The sequence below is a fragment of the Chelonoidis abingdonii genome, chromosome 13, assembly GCF_003597395.2.
Source record: "Chelonoidis abingdonii isolate Lonesome George chromosome 13, CheloAbing_2.0, whole genome shotgun sequence".
NCBI classification, from domain to species: Eukaryota; Metazoa; Chordata; order Testudines; family Testudinidae; genus Chelonoidis; species Chelonoidis abingdonii.
The window spans coordinates 20298477-20312943 of NC_133781.1; the positions used below are offsets into that span (position 1 = coordinate 20298477).

Sequence of the window (14467 nt, forward strand, 5' to 3'; positions counted from 1 at the left end):
ATGACCCGCACCCTTCCGTCCCCTTCCCCACAACCCCAGCAGCCCAAATTGGGACGATGGTGCTCTGTGGGATAGCTGCCCACAATGCACCACTCACAACAGCGCTGCAACTGGTGCAAGTGTGGACACACTGCAGCGCTGGTCGCTGTCAGTGTGGACACACTGCAGCGCTGGCCGTACACAGCTGTATGACCACAGCTGTAACGGCCAGCGCTGCAAAACTGTAAGTGTAGACAAGCCCTTAGAACATATCTTCCTGCAGTTAACTTCTGTGTTGTTCCTAACTGTCCACACAAACCCTAAATGTGAGTGTGGTGATGTTTTAAACTAGAGCTGGTTGCACTACAGTCTGAGTCTGGGAGTGGGAGATACCAAGACTTGGTGGAGGGGTGATGAGAGAGATGGCTTCAGGCTGAGAAGGAAAGTCCTGGGGATTCCTACCTGCCGCTCCTAGGCCCAATCCTGGGCCTCACCGTGGTAGCTCCAGCCTTGCTGGGGCCCACTTTCCTCCCCTCCCCCAGACATGAGCAAATTTAAAATTTCCATGGCTGGGGCACTAGCCCCTCTGGCTAGAGTAGTTCTACAATTCTGAGTTAGCTGGTCATCCAGTCACCATTGCAGCTGGAAGTCTGTATCACACCCACAGCTGCTCTCTCTTGAGCTAAGCTAACACCAGGAGTTGACTTGAATTAACTCTCCCATGAAGACAACCTTAGAAGCTTAAACTATTGCAGAATCTGGATAACTGTGCAGGGTCGGCTCCAAGTTTTTTGCCACCCCAAGCAAAAAACTTTTCCCGCATCCCTGCTGGCCCTGCCCCAACTCCACCCCTTCTCCGCCCCATTCCAACCCCTTCCCCAAATCCCTGACCCCACCCTGGGCACACTGCATTTCCCCTCCTACCCCTCCCTCCCAGGCTTGGGAAAAGCAGAACGGGAGCACGCTCAGGAGACTAGGCGGAGGTGAGCTAGGTGGGAGAGCAGTTCCTCTGTTCCCCCAGGTTACTTTCTGCAGCCCTCCCCACGCCCCCCACTGCCGAAGCTCACCCCCGCTCCACTTCTCCTCCCTCCCTCCCAGGGTTGCCGCAAAACAGCTGATTTGCATAGCAAGCCTGGGAGGGAGGGGGGAAGCGTAGCAGCAGCATGCTTGGGGAAGGAGGCGAAGGTGAGCTTGGGTGGAGCAGTTCCCTCTGCCCCCCCAGGGTTCCTGCAGCCCTCACTGCACCCTCCACCACTGCAGCTCACCTCCGCTCCACCTGCTCCCCTGAGCACGCCGCCCATGTCTCCCTCCAAGGCTTGCTGCAAAACAGCTGATTTGCACAGCAAGCCTGGGAGGGAGGGGGGGAGAAGTGGAGCAGCGGCATACTCGGGGGAGCAGTCGGCAGTGGAGCGGAGGTGAGAGGTTCCTCTGCCCCTCCCAGGGTTACTTCCTGTGGCCCTCCCCATGCCCCCCACCACCGCAGCTCATCTCCGCTCAGGGCCAGCTCCCAGTTTTTTGCGCCCCAAGCAAAAAAAAAGAGAGCTGGTGTGCCGTCCCTTGGAAAGTGCCGCCCTAAGCACATGCTTGTGTCTGTTACAGCTATCCCCCTATTCCATTTTGTTTCTTACAGCTGTCCCCATACTCCATTTTGTTCTTGTTCTCCTGTGGCCGCCCCTCCCTGGCTGTTAAATTGTTTACCAAGAGCCATTGCCCTTCTCAAAGGGAGGGCCACTTGTGCTAAGTGGAACCACTGCCCTGTTCAAAGGATTAGTCCAGTTATCACCTTGTTAAACCTGGGCTCGGTGTAGGGTAGGCAATGTCCAGAGCTGCAAGACCTATTGTGTTTTTAAAATCCTGGGCATGAGTCATAGGCCTCATGTGCTTTTGAGTCACCTACTGCACAGGACTCTGCCCAGACATGTCTCTGTGCTCACCTACAGTTTGTCCCTGCCCCCTCTCCTCCCCTGTGACAGAGGGAGCCTATCAAAAGTACTGGCGGGAAACTGCCTGAGTTTGCCTTTAAAAACAGACATTTTTAAAACTAAGATCAGAAAGGTTCCTGCATTGCTGCCTGGTCTGATCAGCCAGGGGTTCTGGGGGGTCCTTTCTCCACTCTCGTTTTATTTTTGAGCGTACCCCCATTTTTTAAACCCCCCCCCACGAAGAACGAATTGCTGCCTGAGAGATCTCCTGATTATTGAGACTGTACCCAGCCTTCTGATGATTTTGCTGCTTTTACCTCTGCTGCTTCCTTTGGGGCTGGTAAGAATCCCTCTGTGAAATTCTGTGAAATTCTCTATACTTTTATTTTATTATCTTAGCTGCTCTCTCTCTTTCCCCAGCACCCAGACTTAACCAGCACCCAGCATAGCTGTGGTTAAGTTAGGTTTAGAGAATTGTTTGTATTGTGTTCTGTAAGTTAGGTTTAAGAAATTGTTGCATTGTGTTCTGTTACTTGCTAATTTGTGTAGTCTTGGTTAAGTTAGGTCATAGATAAGATTTTGCTGTGTTCTGTATAGTTGTGGTTAAGTCTGTCTTCCTGCTGCCCCCACCGAGCTCTCCAGTCACCCCATACCCCTCAGTCTCTCTGCTGTTTAAACCTGCAGCCTGCCTGCCCTCTGTCTCCTGAAGCTTAAATCTCCCTCTGCTCTCTGCTGTTTAAAGCTGCAGCCTGCCTGCTCTCTCTCTGCTGTTTAAACCTGCAGCCTGCCTGCTCTCTGTCTCCTGAAGCTCTCTCTCTCTCTCTCCTTTTTAATCCCTTCCTCCACACTCTCCTATTACCCCCAAACCTCAATTGTATTACTGAAGTCTAGCATAAAACCCCATTGGTTACCCTTTTTCTCTCTAACACACCTCACATTTTACATTTATACCACTGTGACACATTTTTACCTAGAGTTGGTTACTTACCACATTTTCCCATAACTGTTAGTTGGCTATATGCTGCTGTGACACACCTTTTATATAGAAATTGTTAGCTACTTGTTACATTTATACTTCAGTGTTAATTGGTTACCAACTGTATTGTACCCCACTGTAGAAACCCCCTATACTATTTGCTAAAAGAAACCCCTCCCCAATTGTCTACCTTAACAAACCCCATACCCCTCACTATTGAATTTTCCCTGTTTTTTGCATTTTCTTAATAAAGTTTATTTTGCACCCCACCTGTGTGGTAATTGCTCCCCAAGATCCCATATACCTGCTGGCAGGGACAGCTTGGAGCGCTGGTGCCTAGAGCTGGCCCTGTAGCTGTGTCACGTACAGCAGTGCAGTCATTACACTTGTGCTTGATACTCTGTACTAAATCCTTCTAGACCAAAATCAAGATCCTGGCTACTGTCTAGCAAATCCCAAAGGTCTAGTGTTCTGTAGGGACCAGTAGCCTTGTGAGAGTGGGGAGCAGAGCCACAAGGACGCAGTCTCCCAGCCAACACAGAGAGATGCTTTTTGGAAAAGTGAATGATCAGGCCAAATTCTGAACCCCTGCCCACACCCACCCTGTGGTGGTGAACTCCACATTTATGGGGCTGCTGAATAGATGTGGTCAGGATAGGTACAGGGGCCATGAGGAAGCCAGAGCTGGTGCAGTGTCATGAGGTTTGTGAATGGATTCAGTTCTTTCCACCGAGAGGTAAACTCTGCCCGTTCATCCACCCCAAAGCAATCAATGAGAAACTCCATGAAGAGTTTCCTTAGCCCCCTTCTGCTGGTTTTACCATGGGAGTATGCAACCTGGCTCTTGGTTACAGATATTACACATTTACATCAGTTACTTAAGATGAAGTTATTTGACCATTAGTTTAAAACTATTTGACAATTGTCTTCTGGTACCAATTGTTACACGTTTAGCATGAGGCTACAAAGAAAACACCAAATCCAATGTATGTTTCATATACATATTTATATATTTAATGTACAAAGTTACATTCTGAACCCCGAGGATTCAATAGAAATAAATACTGAAATAACTACACGGCTATATGAGCTTTCTTGCTCACAGAAAAGCCTCAAATTTTAACAGACAGCAAGTTGAACGCTGTAGAATCCATCTCAGATTACAGAGGCAAGTAAAATTCAGCATAAGTGTCTAAGACAAAACTGTCAAATTACAGACCATAAAATGTTTAAAATATGTTTAAAAGGTTGAGAAATGTGCAACAAAATTAATAAAGGAAACTTAATTTTGTTAGAGGATGGGACAGACATTTAGTGTATAGAAAAATGCTCTGAGGTGCAACATATGTTGTTACAATATGGCATAACCCTGTTAGAAAAAATATTTAACTTTCGCATAGAGCTGTATTTATTTATTTATTTATTTTTTACTGTGTCTTATTTTACAGACGAGGGTCACTCACAAGACCCCAGCTCAACAGGGTCACTTACAAGAGTGCTAAATCAGGTTTAATCCTTTGGTAACTTTCATAATACTCACATGGAAATAAATATTCAGTTACACCATTTTAAAGACATACGTTCTTTAGAACAGTTAGTATAATAAAACAGATTTAACATTTGTTACTAAGGCAGCCTATGATAAAGTGTCTACGCTCTGCCAGCTCTATCTGATCCAACGCAGGAAGACCTTTACAAGAAATTAACAATACAGCAGCTTATATAAGTCATTTTACCTTTACCATGCAAACACACTTATCCAGACAAGTAATGTGCTGCATATTTTGTGCTCGAAATGTTTTCAAACTATTAACAAGCTGTAGCTATCAAGAAATTCATTCCTATTTAAAGGACTTTTAAACCACAAAAGTCTGTGATGCATACATACATTCTTGAGATTTAGATTCTTAGGAGTTTGTCATCTTGATGCATGGGGTTTTCCATGCTTTACCCACCTTTCAAAGTGATCTGGAATTTATAAATCCCAGTGCATTGTGAGGAGAATAAGTACACCCTTAATCTATGTTCCTTAGAACAGGGGATAAATTTTAAAATGAATAATGCAGAGCAGTGTGCAACCCCCTCTTCTACACCCACAGTTGTACTGTAGTGACAGGTAGTGTTTCCTTTAAAACCCTTCCACTATTGGAAAGAAATGACTGTCTCTGCAGCCATTTGCAAGAGCTGGTCCATTGAAGTGAATAGAATGGCACAGTGACCAGACTGGGCAAAAAAGATTAGGTATGCACTTGCCAGACATATCTGCTCTATTTGACAGCAGTGAAGCAGTTCAGAGAAACAGTGCATTAATAATTACAAATAAAATGCTATACAAGATTTACGGAACAGAATTGTGCGTTCTGAGAATACATGAATGAAAATCCACTGGCGCATAAAGCTTGTAGAATATTTTCCAAATAGCCAATAAGTTAAATTTAAAAGGAAAGATGGCAGGAGGAGCAATAAAATTGCACCAGTTGTAGTGATGTTTGCATCACTGTTAAAGTTTAGTCAGCATTTTTCCCAGACACCAATTTCATGAGCTATAACTCAAATGTCCTTGAAGTTCAGCATACAAATCTCAATATATTTTTTTTAAATAGGTCTTTCTTATAACAATGTTTAAGACAGTCTGCCTCCCCCCCGCTACCCCCCAAGTTCTCAGATTCCATATTTAAGCCAAAGCAATTCAAGATTGATTTTAAAAATGAAAATTTGGGAAGTGATTTGTGAACATCACATCACATCACATTTGGCATTCTGGAGAGAAAATACACTACCAAGATATTAGGCATTTTTAATAAGAATTTTTACTACATAGCCTATGTCCTAAATACATATTTACGAGAGTGGAACATGTGTACAAAACATGCTGTTTAAGAAGTATTTATACATATAAATCTAACCAATAGACCTGAATGGAGTTTTTCTGGTTTATCAGATATGATATGCATTTGAAAAAAAGCTGCCTAAATATATATTTACACAATAGACCTCAGCTAAATGTGTTTTTAAAAAATTAAGAAAAATATATAAACACGTTTGCCTGATAGACCAGAACTGCTCCTATTGCATAAAAATGTTTAGGCAGTTTTAAAAAAAAGTTTGTCTACATTTATTCCTTTGAAACTGTTCCATTCTGTCACAGACAGATTGCTCAGACAGTCCCAGTCTTTTGGGGATACGTGCTGAATGCTCAGATTTAAAAAAGTCTGTTTTTCAGAGACTAAATTAAGGAAAAACCTGCCTAAGCGTTATACATTTTACAGAAACTCTATAGAAAGGGTTCAACTCAGTTCCAACTCTGGAAATTCAAAGCAAAAAAGAAGACACTCAATCCTGAACTCACTCTATTGTGGTTAAAAAAAAAATATATGGTGAGTAGACAGAATGTCCGCCTTGATATTAGACTCTCCTGGCTTCTATCAGTTAGCTTAATCAGTTAATGTGTTTTTCTTCTCTCTAAATAACATAGTATTTCACTACCTAACAAGGGGTATGAAACTAACAATTATGTGTTTTTTGCCTAATTACAGAGCTGAAGTTCCTTCGCAATTTCATTTGGGCAGAATGTATTATCTTTTTTGTCAGTCAGTTCTCTTGCTCTGTTTGAGGTCTCTAACCTCCAGAACAGTTACTCAGGAGTTTGACTAGTTAGGCAGAGAAGAATTGCTCCAGGGTCTAAGAGAACATATATGGATTTAAGTCATGAAGAAAATTAATGTATCCCCTGCTCAAGGATATTACAACCTTTCAGTTTTATAATCATCCCAATGTCTAAATGTCCTTTGGAAATTACTGAAATGTTGCCATTTGACAAGGAAAAAGCGAGAAGACGGTTCTCCAAACTGCTCATTATTGATGTTCTCAAATTTTAGAGTTTTTCAGCAGTTAAACATGAAACTTTAAGTATTGTTGTTTTAAGTTATTCTATACAATCCCCTCTTCCCCCAGAAGTTTGGATGAAAACCACAAACAAAACTGTACACACTATATAAACAAGATTTGTCAGGTTTGAAAATAAAAGTTAGAATTTACAATTCACTTTAGCCCTCACTGAATGTATACATGAATCTTGATAATTCATTTGATAGTTTGTCAACGTTATAATACACTGGGAATAACTTTGCTGTTTCACTCAATATGTTGTGCAGAGAAATTAATCTCAGTTGTAATGAAGTTTAACTCAATTAGTGATAAGAGAGTGATACTAGCAAAAGAAGTGAACTACATTAGGTTGTTGTGGTACAGTAAACTGTCTGGATTGCTTACCAGTAGTCATCAGTTTTGAGAAAGAAAAAACACTGATTTCTTCATTATACTGATCTTACCTATGTAACACTGGTGCAGTAAAACAGCACAAGCTCAATCCTGTATTGTTACGGTCTGACAGATTTGCAATATAAAGTTAAACAGCAAAGATGCTTCAACACCATGTAGTGAAACAGATTCTGCAAAAATAAAAACCAAAAAAACATGCAGAAGCCTTTTTTCAGTCTCTAGCTGCTTCTTAGTGGGTTCACTCATTGCCATACATTACTTGCCACACTATCAGGTGACTCCTCTCAGCTTTGGCTACAGAAGGTTCCAGTTGCAGAGCTTCTCCAAGAAGTTCAGATTCCCCACCTTCATCACCTGAGAAATGACAACTTAGATTCAGCTGAACATACCAATGAAAATAAACTGGTATTACCACTACACACCAGTGTGGTAAGAGACAAGAATACACAATAAAAGATAGTTGCCATCTGTCCCTAGAGTAGCAGCAGATTTCAAAACCCTTAACAAAAAACTAAGTTAGCAAGCTGGAAACTTGCACTACAAATATTCCACAACAGTGCATTCTGAAGATCATATTTATTAATACTAGCCCTGGCCTAAGTTAACTGTAACTGATAAATGTCTCATTTCATTTATTTTCTGCTAATCTAAGGTTTGATGCTAGGGTACATAAAGCAAAGTAGAAAAGGGACACTGTTTACCCTGCATATCACCCAAGCAGAAGTGTTGACATGGGTGGGACTGCAACAGAGAGGAAGAGCTTGCAGACATACAAGCCAAATAAACAGAGCCATGCATCCTGATACATAATATGCTTCTCTGACCTAGGAGTGAAAACTGAATGCGAACTGTCACCATGAAATGTTAAAGTAATCTGTACAGAAGCTGTAACACTTAAATCTGCTGTGAATTCTTTAGTCTTTGCTTTCTCATTACTTGTTCTCATTTTAACTGCTTCACACCATTAGTTTGTCTCACAGCTCAACCACTGTACCTCAGTCCTAACCTGCATTAACCCTCCAGTACTGCAGTGCTGCACTGATGCCCTTGAACAGAAACCAGTCATGGCAGAACAAGTGATTTTGCAATACATATGAATAAATGGAGGTTTGGCCTAGAACCACCTGAACTACCATCTGAAGTCTGTTTACAGGTGACAGGCTAACACACTAACCCATACAGCATATAGCCCTCACTGGAGCTTGCATGTGACATCTGTACAGAAGAGTTTTTATATATCCAGGTGATGTGGGAACAGGCTGAAAACATTAGAAAGGCTTGAAATGGTTGTCTGAGTAGGTTAGACTGATTAAATCAAAGTATGACTTAGGAAGCTAAACAATGCCTGCATCTTTAGACTGAACTTCAATTGTATGTTACTGTTTTTCACCAGACAGTAGTGTGCTAGAAAATTGCGCTGTCTTCATGGACTTTGAGAAGATGTTTTGTCTTTATATTAGAGAGCGATGTAAAAGTGCTGGAAGTGAAGCAGTCAAAACTAGATCCAAACATGAGATCAGCCACACTTTCTTCACTAAATTATCCATTTGCAGGCCAGTAAATTAATTTCTGACTTTGATTTGATTTTATAATTTTAGCCAGAAGAGGTAAGGGGTTGCACATTGTTAATTGCTTTGTAGTGGTTACACCTATTAACTCTGACACTTCTCATTCATGTATTTCTTTCCTAAAGCAAAGGCTTTTCATTAAGTAAACCCTTGTTTATTTGGTAAACGTACACCAAGGCTATACAGGTTGGATCAATGCAAGAGTTTACCAGAACAACAGGAACTGTTACAAGCTTCTGTATGAAAAAAGGGCAAGTATAGAACTAAATTGATTTTTCCTTTTTTCTTATAAAGGAAACTTGAACATTTTCTGGACAAAGACTCATGTAATCTTTAAAAATCCAGTTTGTTAAAAGGTAAATTAAGACAAAGGCACATGCTCCAGCAATGTAATATGTTAACACAAAAGGACTTAATTCCTTGTTGTCAAAGTAGTCCAAGAAATACAGTAACATGGCTCAGGGCTTAAAAACGGGGTTTGAATGAATATTTGTATGCAGACTGCATTAGTCTTGAGGAAGACTTAACTAAAATCTTTTCACTTTATCCATCTCTCCTCCACTTTTCCACAGCCTGAGTTCAAATGCATCACTGACTTATTTGCCTAATAAAAAACAGGAAGACATCTGCCACTCCCAAAATAAAGTGTTTGTCCTAGCTTAGGTAGTGTACCTGTGAAACAGCTGTTCGGTTTTATCCCAAAGGTGGCTGCATTTCAGAAGTGGGTGAGTGAAGAGATTCCTAGATAATATATGAACTACAGTGTATCTAAATGTACAAAAGCATTCTGAAATCCTTCTGGATGAATGGCATTAAGACTAATATAACTCATTTTCACAAAGAACACGGTTACAGTTTCAATTCAGTCTTATATTAAATCCATACAGCACTTTTATCCAAATTTAGATACCAAAAACGTTCATAAATTACTGTCCCCTTCCTCAGAAACCTCATAACAGATTTAGCTTTTAAATAGGAAAATAATCAAGTCATTAACTATCATAAAGCACTTTTACTGCATTATACAAAGGTAATGAAAACACATTTCGCAAGATCCAACTTCTTACCCATCCTGAAGTCAATATATCCCTCTCCTCCACTTATCACCAACATAGATTTTAAGGGAGTTTGGCTGAAGAATTCTTGGGCAGATTTATCACCTGATAGTTCTGCTCCACCACTGCTGGCTGGGCAAACAACTTGACCTGTATTTCAGAAAAAAACCACTGTTTTTATTCGGTACCTTGAATATGAAATCTTTTCAAACCAACTGATTAGAGACTAATAGCGCAGTGGCTTTGCTAGACGTATTTTATGGCCAACCGTGCATTCAGCTACTTGCAGCCTTGATGGTAGAGGTCATTGGCAAGAGACAGAATGCTGGCCATGCTAAGATTATTTCCTCTTTAAAGAGATGTGAGATATAAAGGTTACTTATCCCTAACTGGAGGCTCTTTGAGATGAGTGGCCCCTATCTGTATTTTGTATGTGTGTACACTATGTGTCTAAGATCGGAAAATCTTGCAAGTAGTGTCTGTTGATCCATGCCTGTGCCCTGGAGCGCCTCATACTCTGTACTCAGGGTATAAGGGGAGGAGCGGATGGACTGCCTCTCTGGTTACTTCTCTACCGCGAATCCTGTCATGATCTAAAGCAGAGGAGGAGGGCAGGTAGTGAAATACAGATAGGGACCATACATCTCAAAGAGCCTCCAGTTACAAGTAAGTAACCTCCATTTCTTTGAGTGCTGGTCTCTGAGTATTTCACACAAGTGACAGGTGAGAGGTAGTCAAATAGGAGGGGGTGCAGATGTCTAATACTGCCATTCCAAAGGCTGCATCTTCAGAAGAGGCTTGGACTAAAGTGTAATGAAGGTGTGGCTGGAACTCCTAGTTGTTGCCTTACAAGGCGTCCAGCATAGGCATTTCTTGAAGAGATACCACTGAGGTTGCCTGTACTCTAGTGGAATGGGCGCTCACCTCATCCGGGGAAGCGAGATGCGCTGATATCAAAGGAGCATACAAACAAAAATCCACTTAGTCTCTGAGCAGATATCACTTGTTGGCATTCTTGCTCTGTTACAGCAAGTGTCTTGGCATTTTTATAATTGATTTCGTACTCTGCAGGTAGAACACTTTGCAAAGAATACTGGTAAGTTAATTGATTGATTTATATGTGTCATAAACAGATAGCTAAGGGTTAATGTTTCTTTTACCTGTAAAGGGTTAACAAAGGGAACCAAACACCTGACCAGAGGACCAATCAGGAAACTGGATTTTTCAAAGCTCAGGGAGGGAATTTTTGGGTGTGTGTCTTTTGTCTGTGTCTCTGTTGCTCTCTCGGCTCTGAGAGTAATCTTTCTATCTCCAGGCTTTCTAATCTTCTGTTTCCCAGTTGTAAGTACAGGTATAAGACAATATAGGTTTTTATATTGTTTTCGTAATTACATGTGTGTAGTTTGCTGGAATGTTTTAAATTGTATTTCTTTTGAATAAGGCTGTTTATTCATTTTGTTTTCTTTTAAGCCAATGACCCTGTATATTGTCACCTTGATACAGAGACCTTTTTATGTCTCTTTCTTTCTTTTTATATTAAGCTTTCTTTTTAAAACTTGATTTTCTTTTTCTAGTTGAGGCTCAAGGGATAGGAATCTCTGTGCCAGGATTACGGTCTCTCTCAGGGAAAGACTGGGAGGGGGAAAAAGAAGGAGGGGGAGAAGGTGAATGGTCCTCTCTGTGTTTGTGTTTCAAGGACTTGAACACGGTGATCTTCTAGTGTACCCAGGGCGGGAAAATCTGGGAGGAGGTAAAGAGGGGGAAGGGAAGTGGGTTATTTCCCTTTGTTGTGAGACTCAGGGCATCTGAGTCTTGGGGTCCCCCAGGGAAGGTTTTGGGGAGACCAGAGTGAGCCAGACACTGGAATTTCTGGCTGGTGGCAGCGCTATCAGATCTAAGCTGGTAATTAAGCTTGGAGGTTTCATGCAGGCACCCACCTTTTGAACACTAAGGTTCAGAATTGGGACTTATGGTTTATGACAAATATGCAACTCTGAAATTACCTTACTAATGAATTTCGGGTGGAGACGAATGTATACCTTTTCTTTATGAAAAAGTAGTGTATAGTAGGTCAGCCAGAAGTGCCTACAGCTTGCTCACCCTCTTGGCTGAAATGATGGTGACAAGGAAGACAACTTTCATGGACAGGTGGGACATCGAGCATGTGTCCAGTGATTCAAAAGGTGGCCTGGTAAGCAGTGAAAATATAAAGATTGAGATCCCTTTGCAGTGCTAGCTTCACTTTTGGTGGGAAGGTCCTAGTGAGACCCTTCAGGAATCTGGTTATCAGGTGGGTAAGGATAGAATAGCCCTCTACTTGAGTATGGAAGACACTGATTGGTCAAAGATGGACTGCAGGAGCTAAAGAATAGATCCAACTTTGTGAGAGCAAGGAGGTAATCTAGAATAGCAGGAATACCTGCTGTTTCTGGAGATAACTGATTTTGTTGCACTCAAGTAGAGAAACGCCTCCATTTACCTAGATAGCATTTTCTGGTGGAGAATTTTCTGCTGTGGTTGAGAATGATTTGAATGGTCTCTAATGTGAACACTCCAAGTCTCTCACCCATTCAAATACCAGGCCATATGGCAAAGAGGGGACATCTAATCCTGCCATTTACTTGAGTTAGCAAATTTGGGAAGGGTCATACACAATGGGAAGATGGGCTGATATGTGCAGGAGGGTCCAGGAAACCAGAAATACCTGGGCCAGTTAGCGCTTAGTTGTGATGAATCTTCTATAGAACCTGTTGTAGTAGTGGAATGGGAGGAAAACTGTACCTCAGGTGGTCTGTCCAGGATAGTAAAAGGGCACCGCTCTTGGGAGTCCCAACTTAGTGGCTGCTCTGGAGCAATACATGTTGGATTGCTTGTTTGTCTGGGAGGCAAACTGGTCCCAAGATGGTATTCCCCACTGAGTGATGATTTCATTTAGCACTGAACTGTGTATCTCCCACATGTGGTCAGTGGAGAAGTGCTTGCTGAGATTGTCTACCTCTTGTTTTGTGCACCCAGGAGGTATGTCACAGAGAGTGTGATGTGATTCCAGAGGATCAACTCTATGCACAGAAGAAGAGATTTCATCCCTCCTTATTTGTTTATACAGAAGAGAGTCATCAAGTTGTCTGACATTATCCGGACATGTTGGGATCGGATACGTGGGAGGAATGCATTGCAGGCCTGTCTGGCTGCTCCAGGAGACCGATGGGCATTCCGGCCTCTGAAGGTGTCAACGCACCCTGTGTCATGTGGTCACCCATATGGGCTCCCTAGCCTATGAGGGATGCCTCCTTGATTATGATTGTATCAGATGTGAGAGGAAGGAAAGGGACTCCAGCACACACTTGCTCTGGGTTCATCCACCAGGTGAGAGAAGCCCTGACATTGGTGGGGACTGTCACTTTGGTATTCATATTGTCTGTCTGTCAAGTAAAAATATCAAAGTTAGGCCATTAAACAATGGAGATGAAACCTGTCAAAAAGCATTATGCAAGTGTAAGAAGAGACCATGTTGCCTAGTAGGGAAAGACAGACCTTGACAGTAGTTGGAGGTCTGTGAGTGATGTCTTATCAGGCTGCTCATGGCCTCAAATCTCTCCATAAGGAGGCATGCCCTTGCTGAGGTCAAGGCTAGGGTCACTCCTATTAAGTCTATGGTCTGAGAATCGGTAAACTTCTCCATGTTCATGCAGATTCCCAAAGACGCCAGGAGGCAAAGCAAAGATGAACTTTGCAGCTGGATCTTCCTGGTTGGAGCAAGTCCACATCTCGGAAGATGGTGTAGCAGTTTTGTCTCATATGTGCCACCTCCACTGAGAAGACCTTTGTGAAGACCCTGAGTGCTGTTGCCAAACAGAACAGGAGTACCTGGAACTGGTCATGTTCCTGCCCTACTAAAAATCTGAGAAATCTTCTGTGCCATGGATGAACATTCACATGAAAGTAATAATCTTTCATGCTGAAAGCCACAAACCATGTGTCCTCCTCCAGAGATGAAATTATCAGTGCCAACATAACTATGCAGAATTTGCAAATAAAAGTATTTAGTTGATGCAAGTCAAGAATGGGCCTCCATCCCTTCTTGGGAACGACGAAATGTGAAGAGTAGAACTCTTTCCCTTGATGTTGGATGGCATTTGCTTTATAGCTCCTCACTTGAGAAGAGTGTCCACCTCTTGTCAAAATATTAGATTCATCTGATGAAACAGTCAGATCCAGTTCCATCTGTGGTACTGTTGATGCTGGTGGACAGAGACACCAGCTTTTGGACAGAGCAGGAGGTTGATTCCTTTTCCGGTGTTGAAATGTCTCTTGGAAGGACTGGAGCTGAAAGCAGAACAGATAGTGGCTATAGGAGGGTGAAGATATCCTCCAGGGAGGTTAACTCTCAGTCCATCCGGAGCATGAGGGATCCCAGTAGTCAGTACTGTCAGAACAGGCACATCCACAGGCTTAGTTGTTGGTGGGTCCTTATGAGATTGGGCTGGTACCATTGGAGGAGAAGAGTCCCATCTGGAGCTCTTGGCCAGTGCTGGTAATGCCTATTTTTTGGCTTACTAGCTGGTACTGAATTGGTACCATTGGATCCTTGCAGTCAGGAGGATTAAGCGGATCAAAGTCTTTAGGAACTGAGTGAGAGAACTCACCCAATTTGGAAGGAGTCAGGAGACATTCTCTCTCTTGGGA

At 42.3% G+C, this 14467-nt stretch overlaps 1 protein-coding gene across 12 annotated transcripts in view; it reads right to left on the minus strand.

The window, feature by feature from the left end:
- Positions 1–3864: 3864 nt before the first annotated feature.
- The window catches only part of SPAG9 (sperm associated antigen 9), a 106146-nt gene continuing 95543 nt past the window's right edge, over positions 3865–14467 (minus strand). For all 12 annotated transcript variants that reach the window (XM_075071828.1, XM_032785168.2, XM_032785167.2 and 9 more), the window contains 2 exons: positions 9794–9931; positions 3865–7512 (listed from right to left, as the gene is read on the minus strand). In XM_075071828.1, coding sequence (XP_074927929.1) covers positions 7397–7512; positions 9794–9931 — 254 coding nt within the window. In that variant the 3' untranslated portion in view covers positions 3865–7396. The remainder of the gene's footprint in view (positions 7513–9793; positions 9932–14467) is intronic.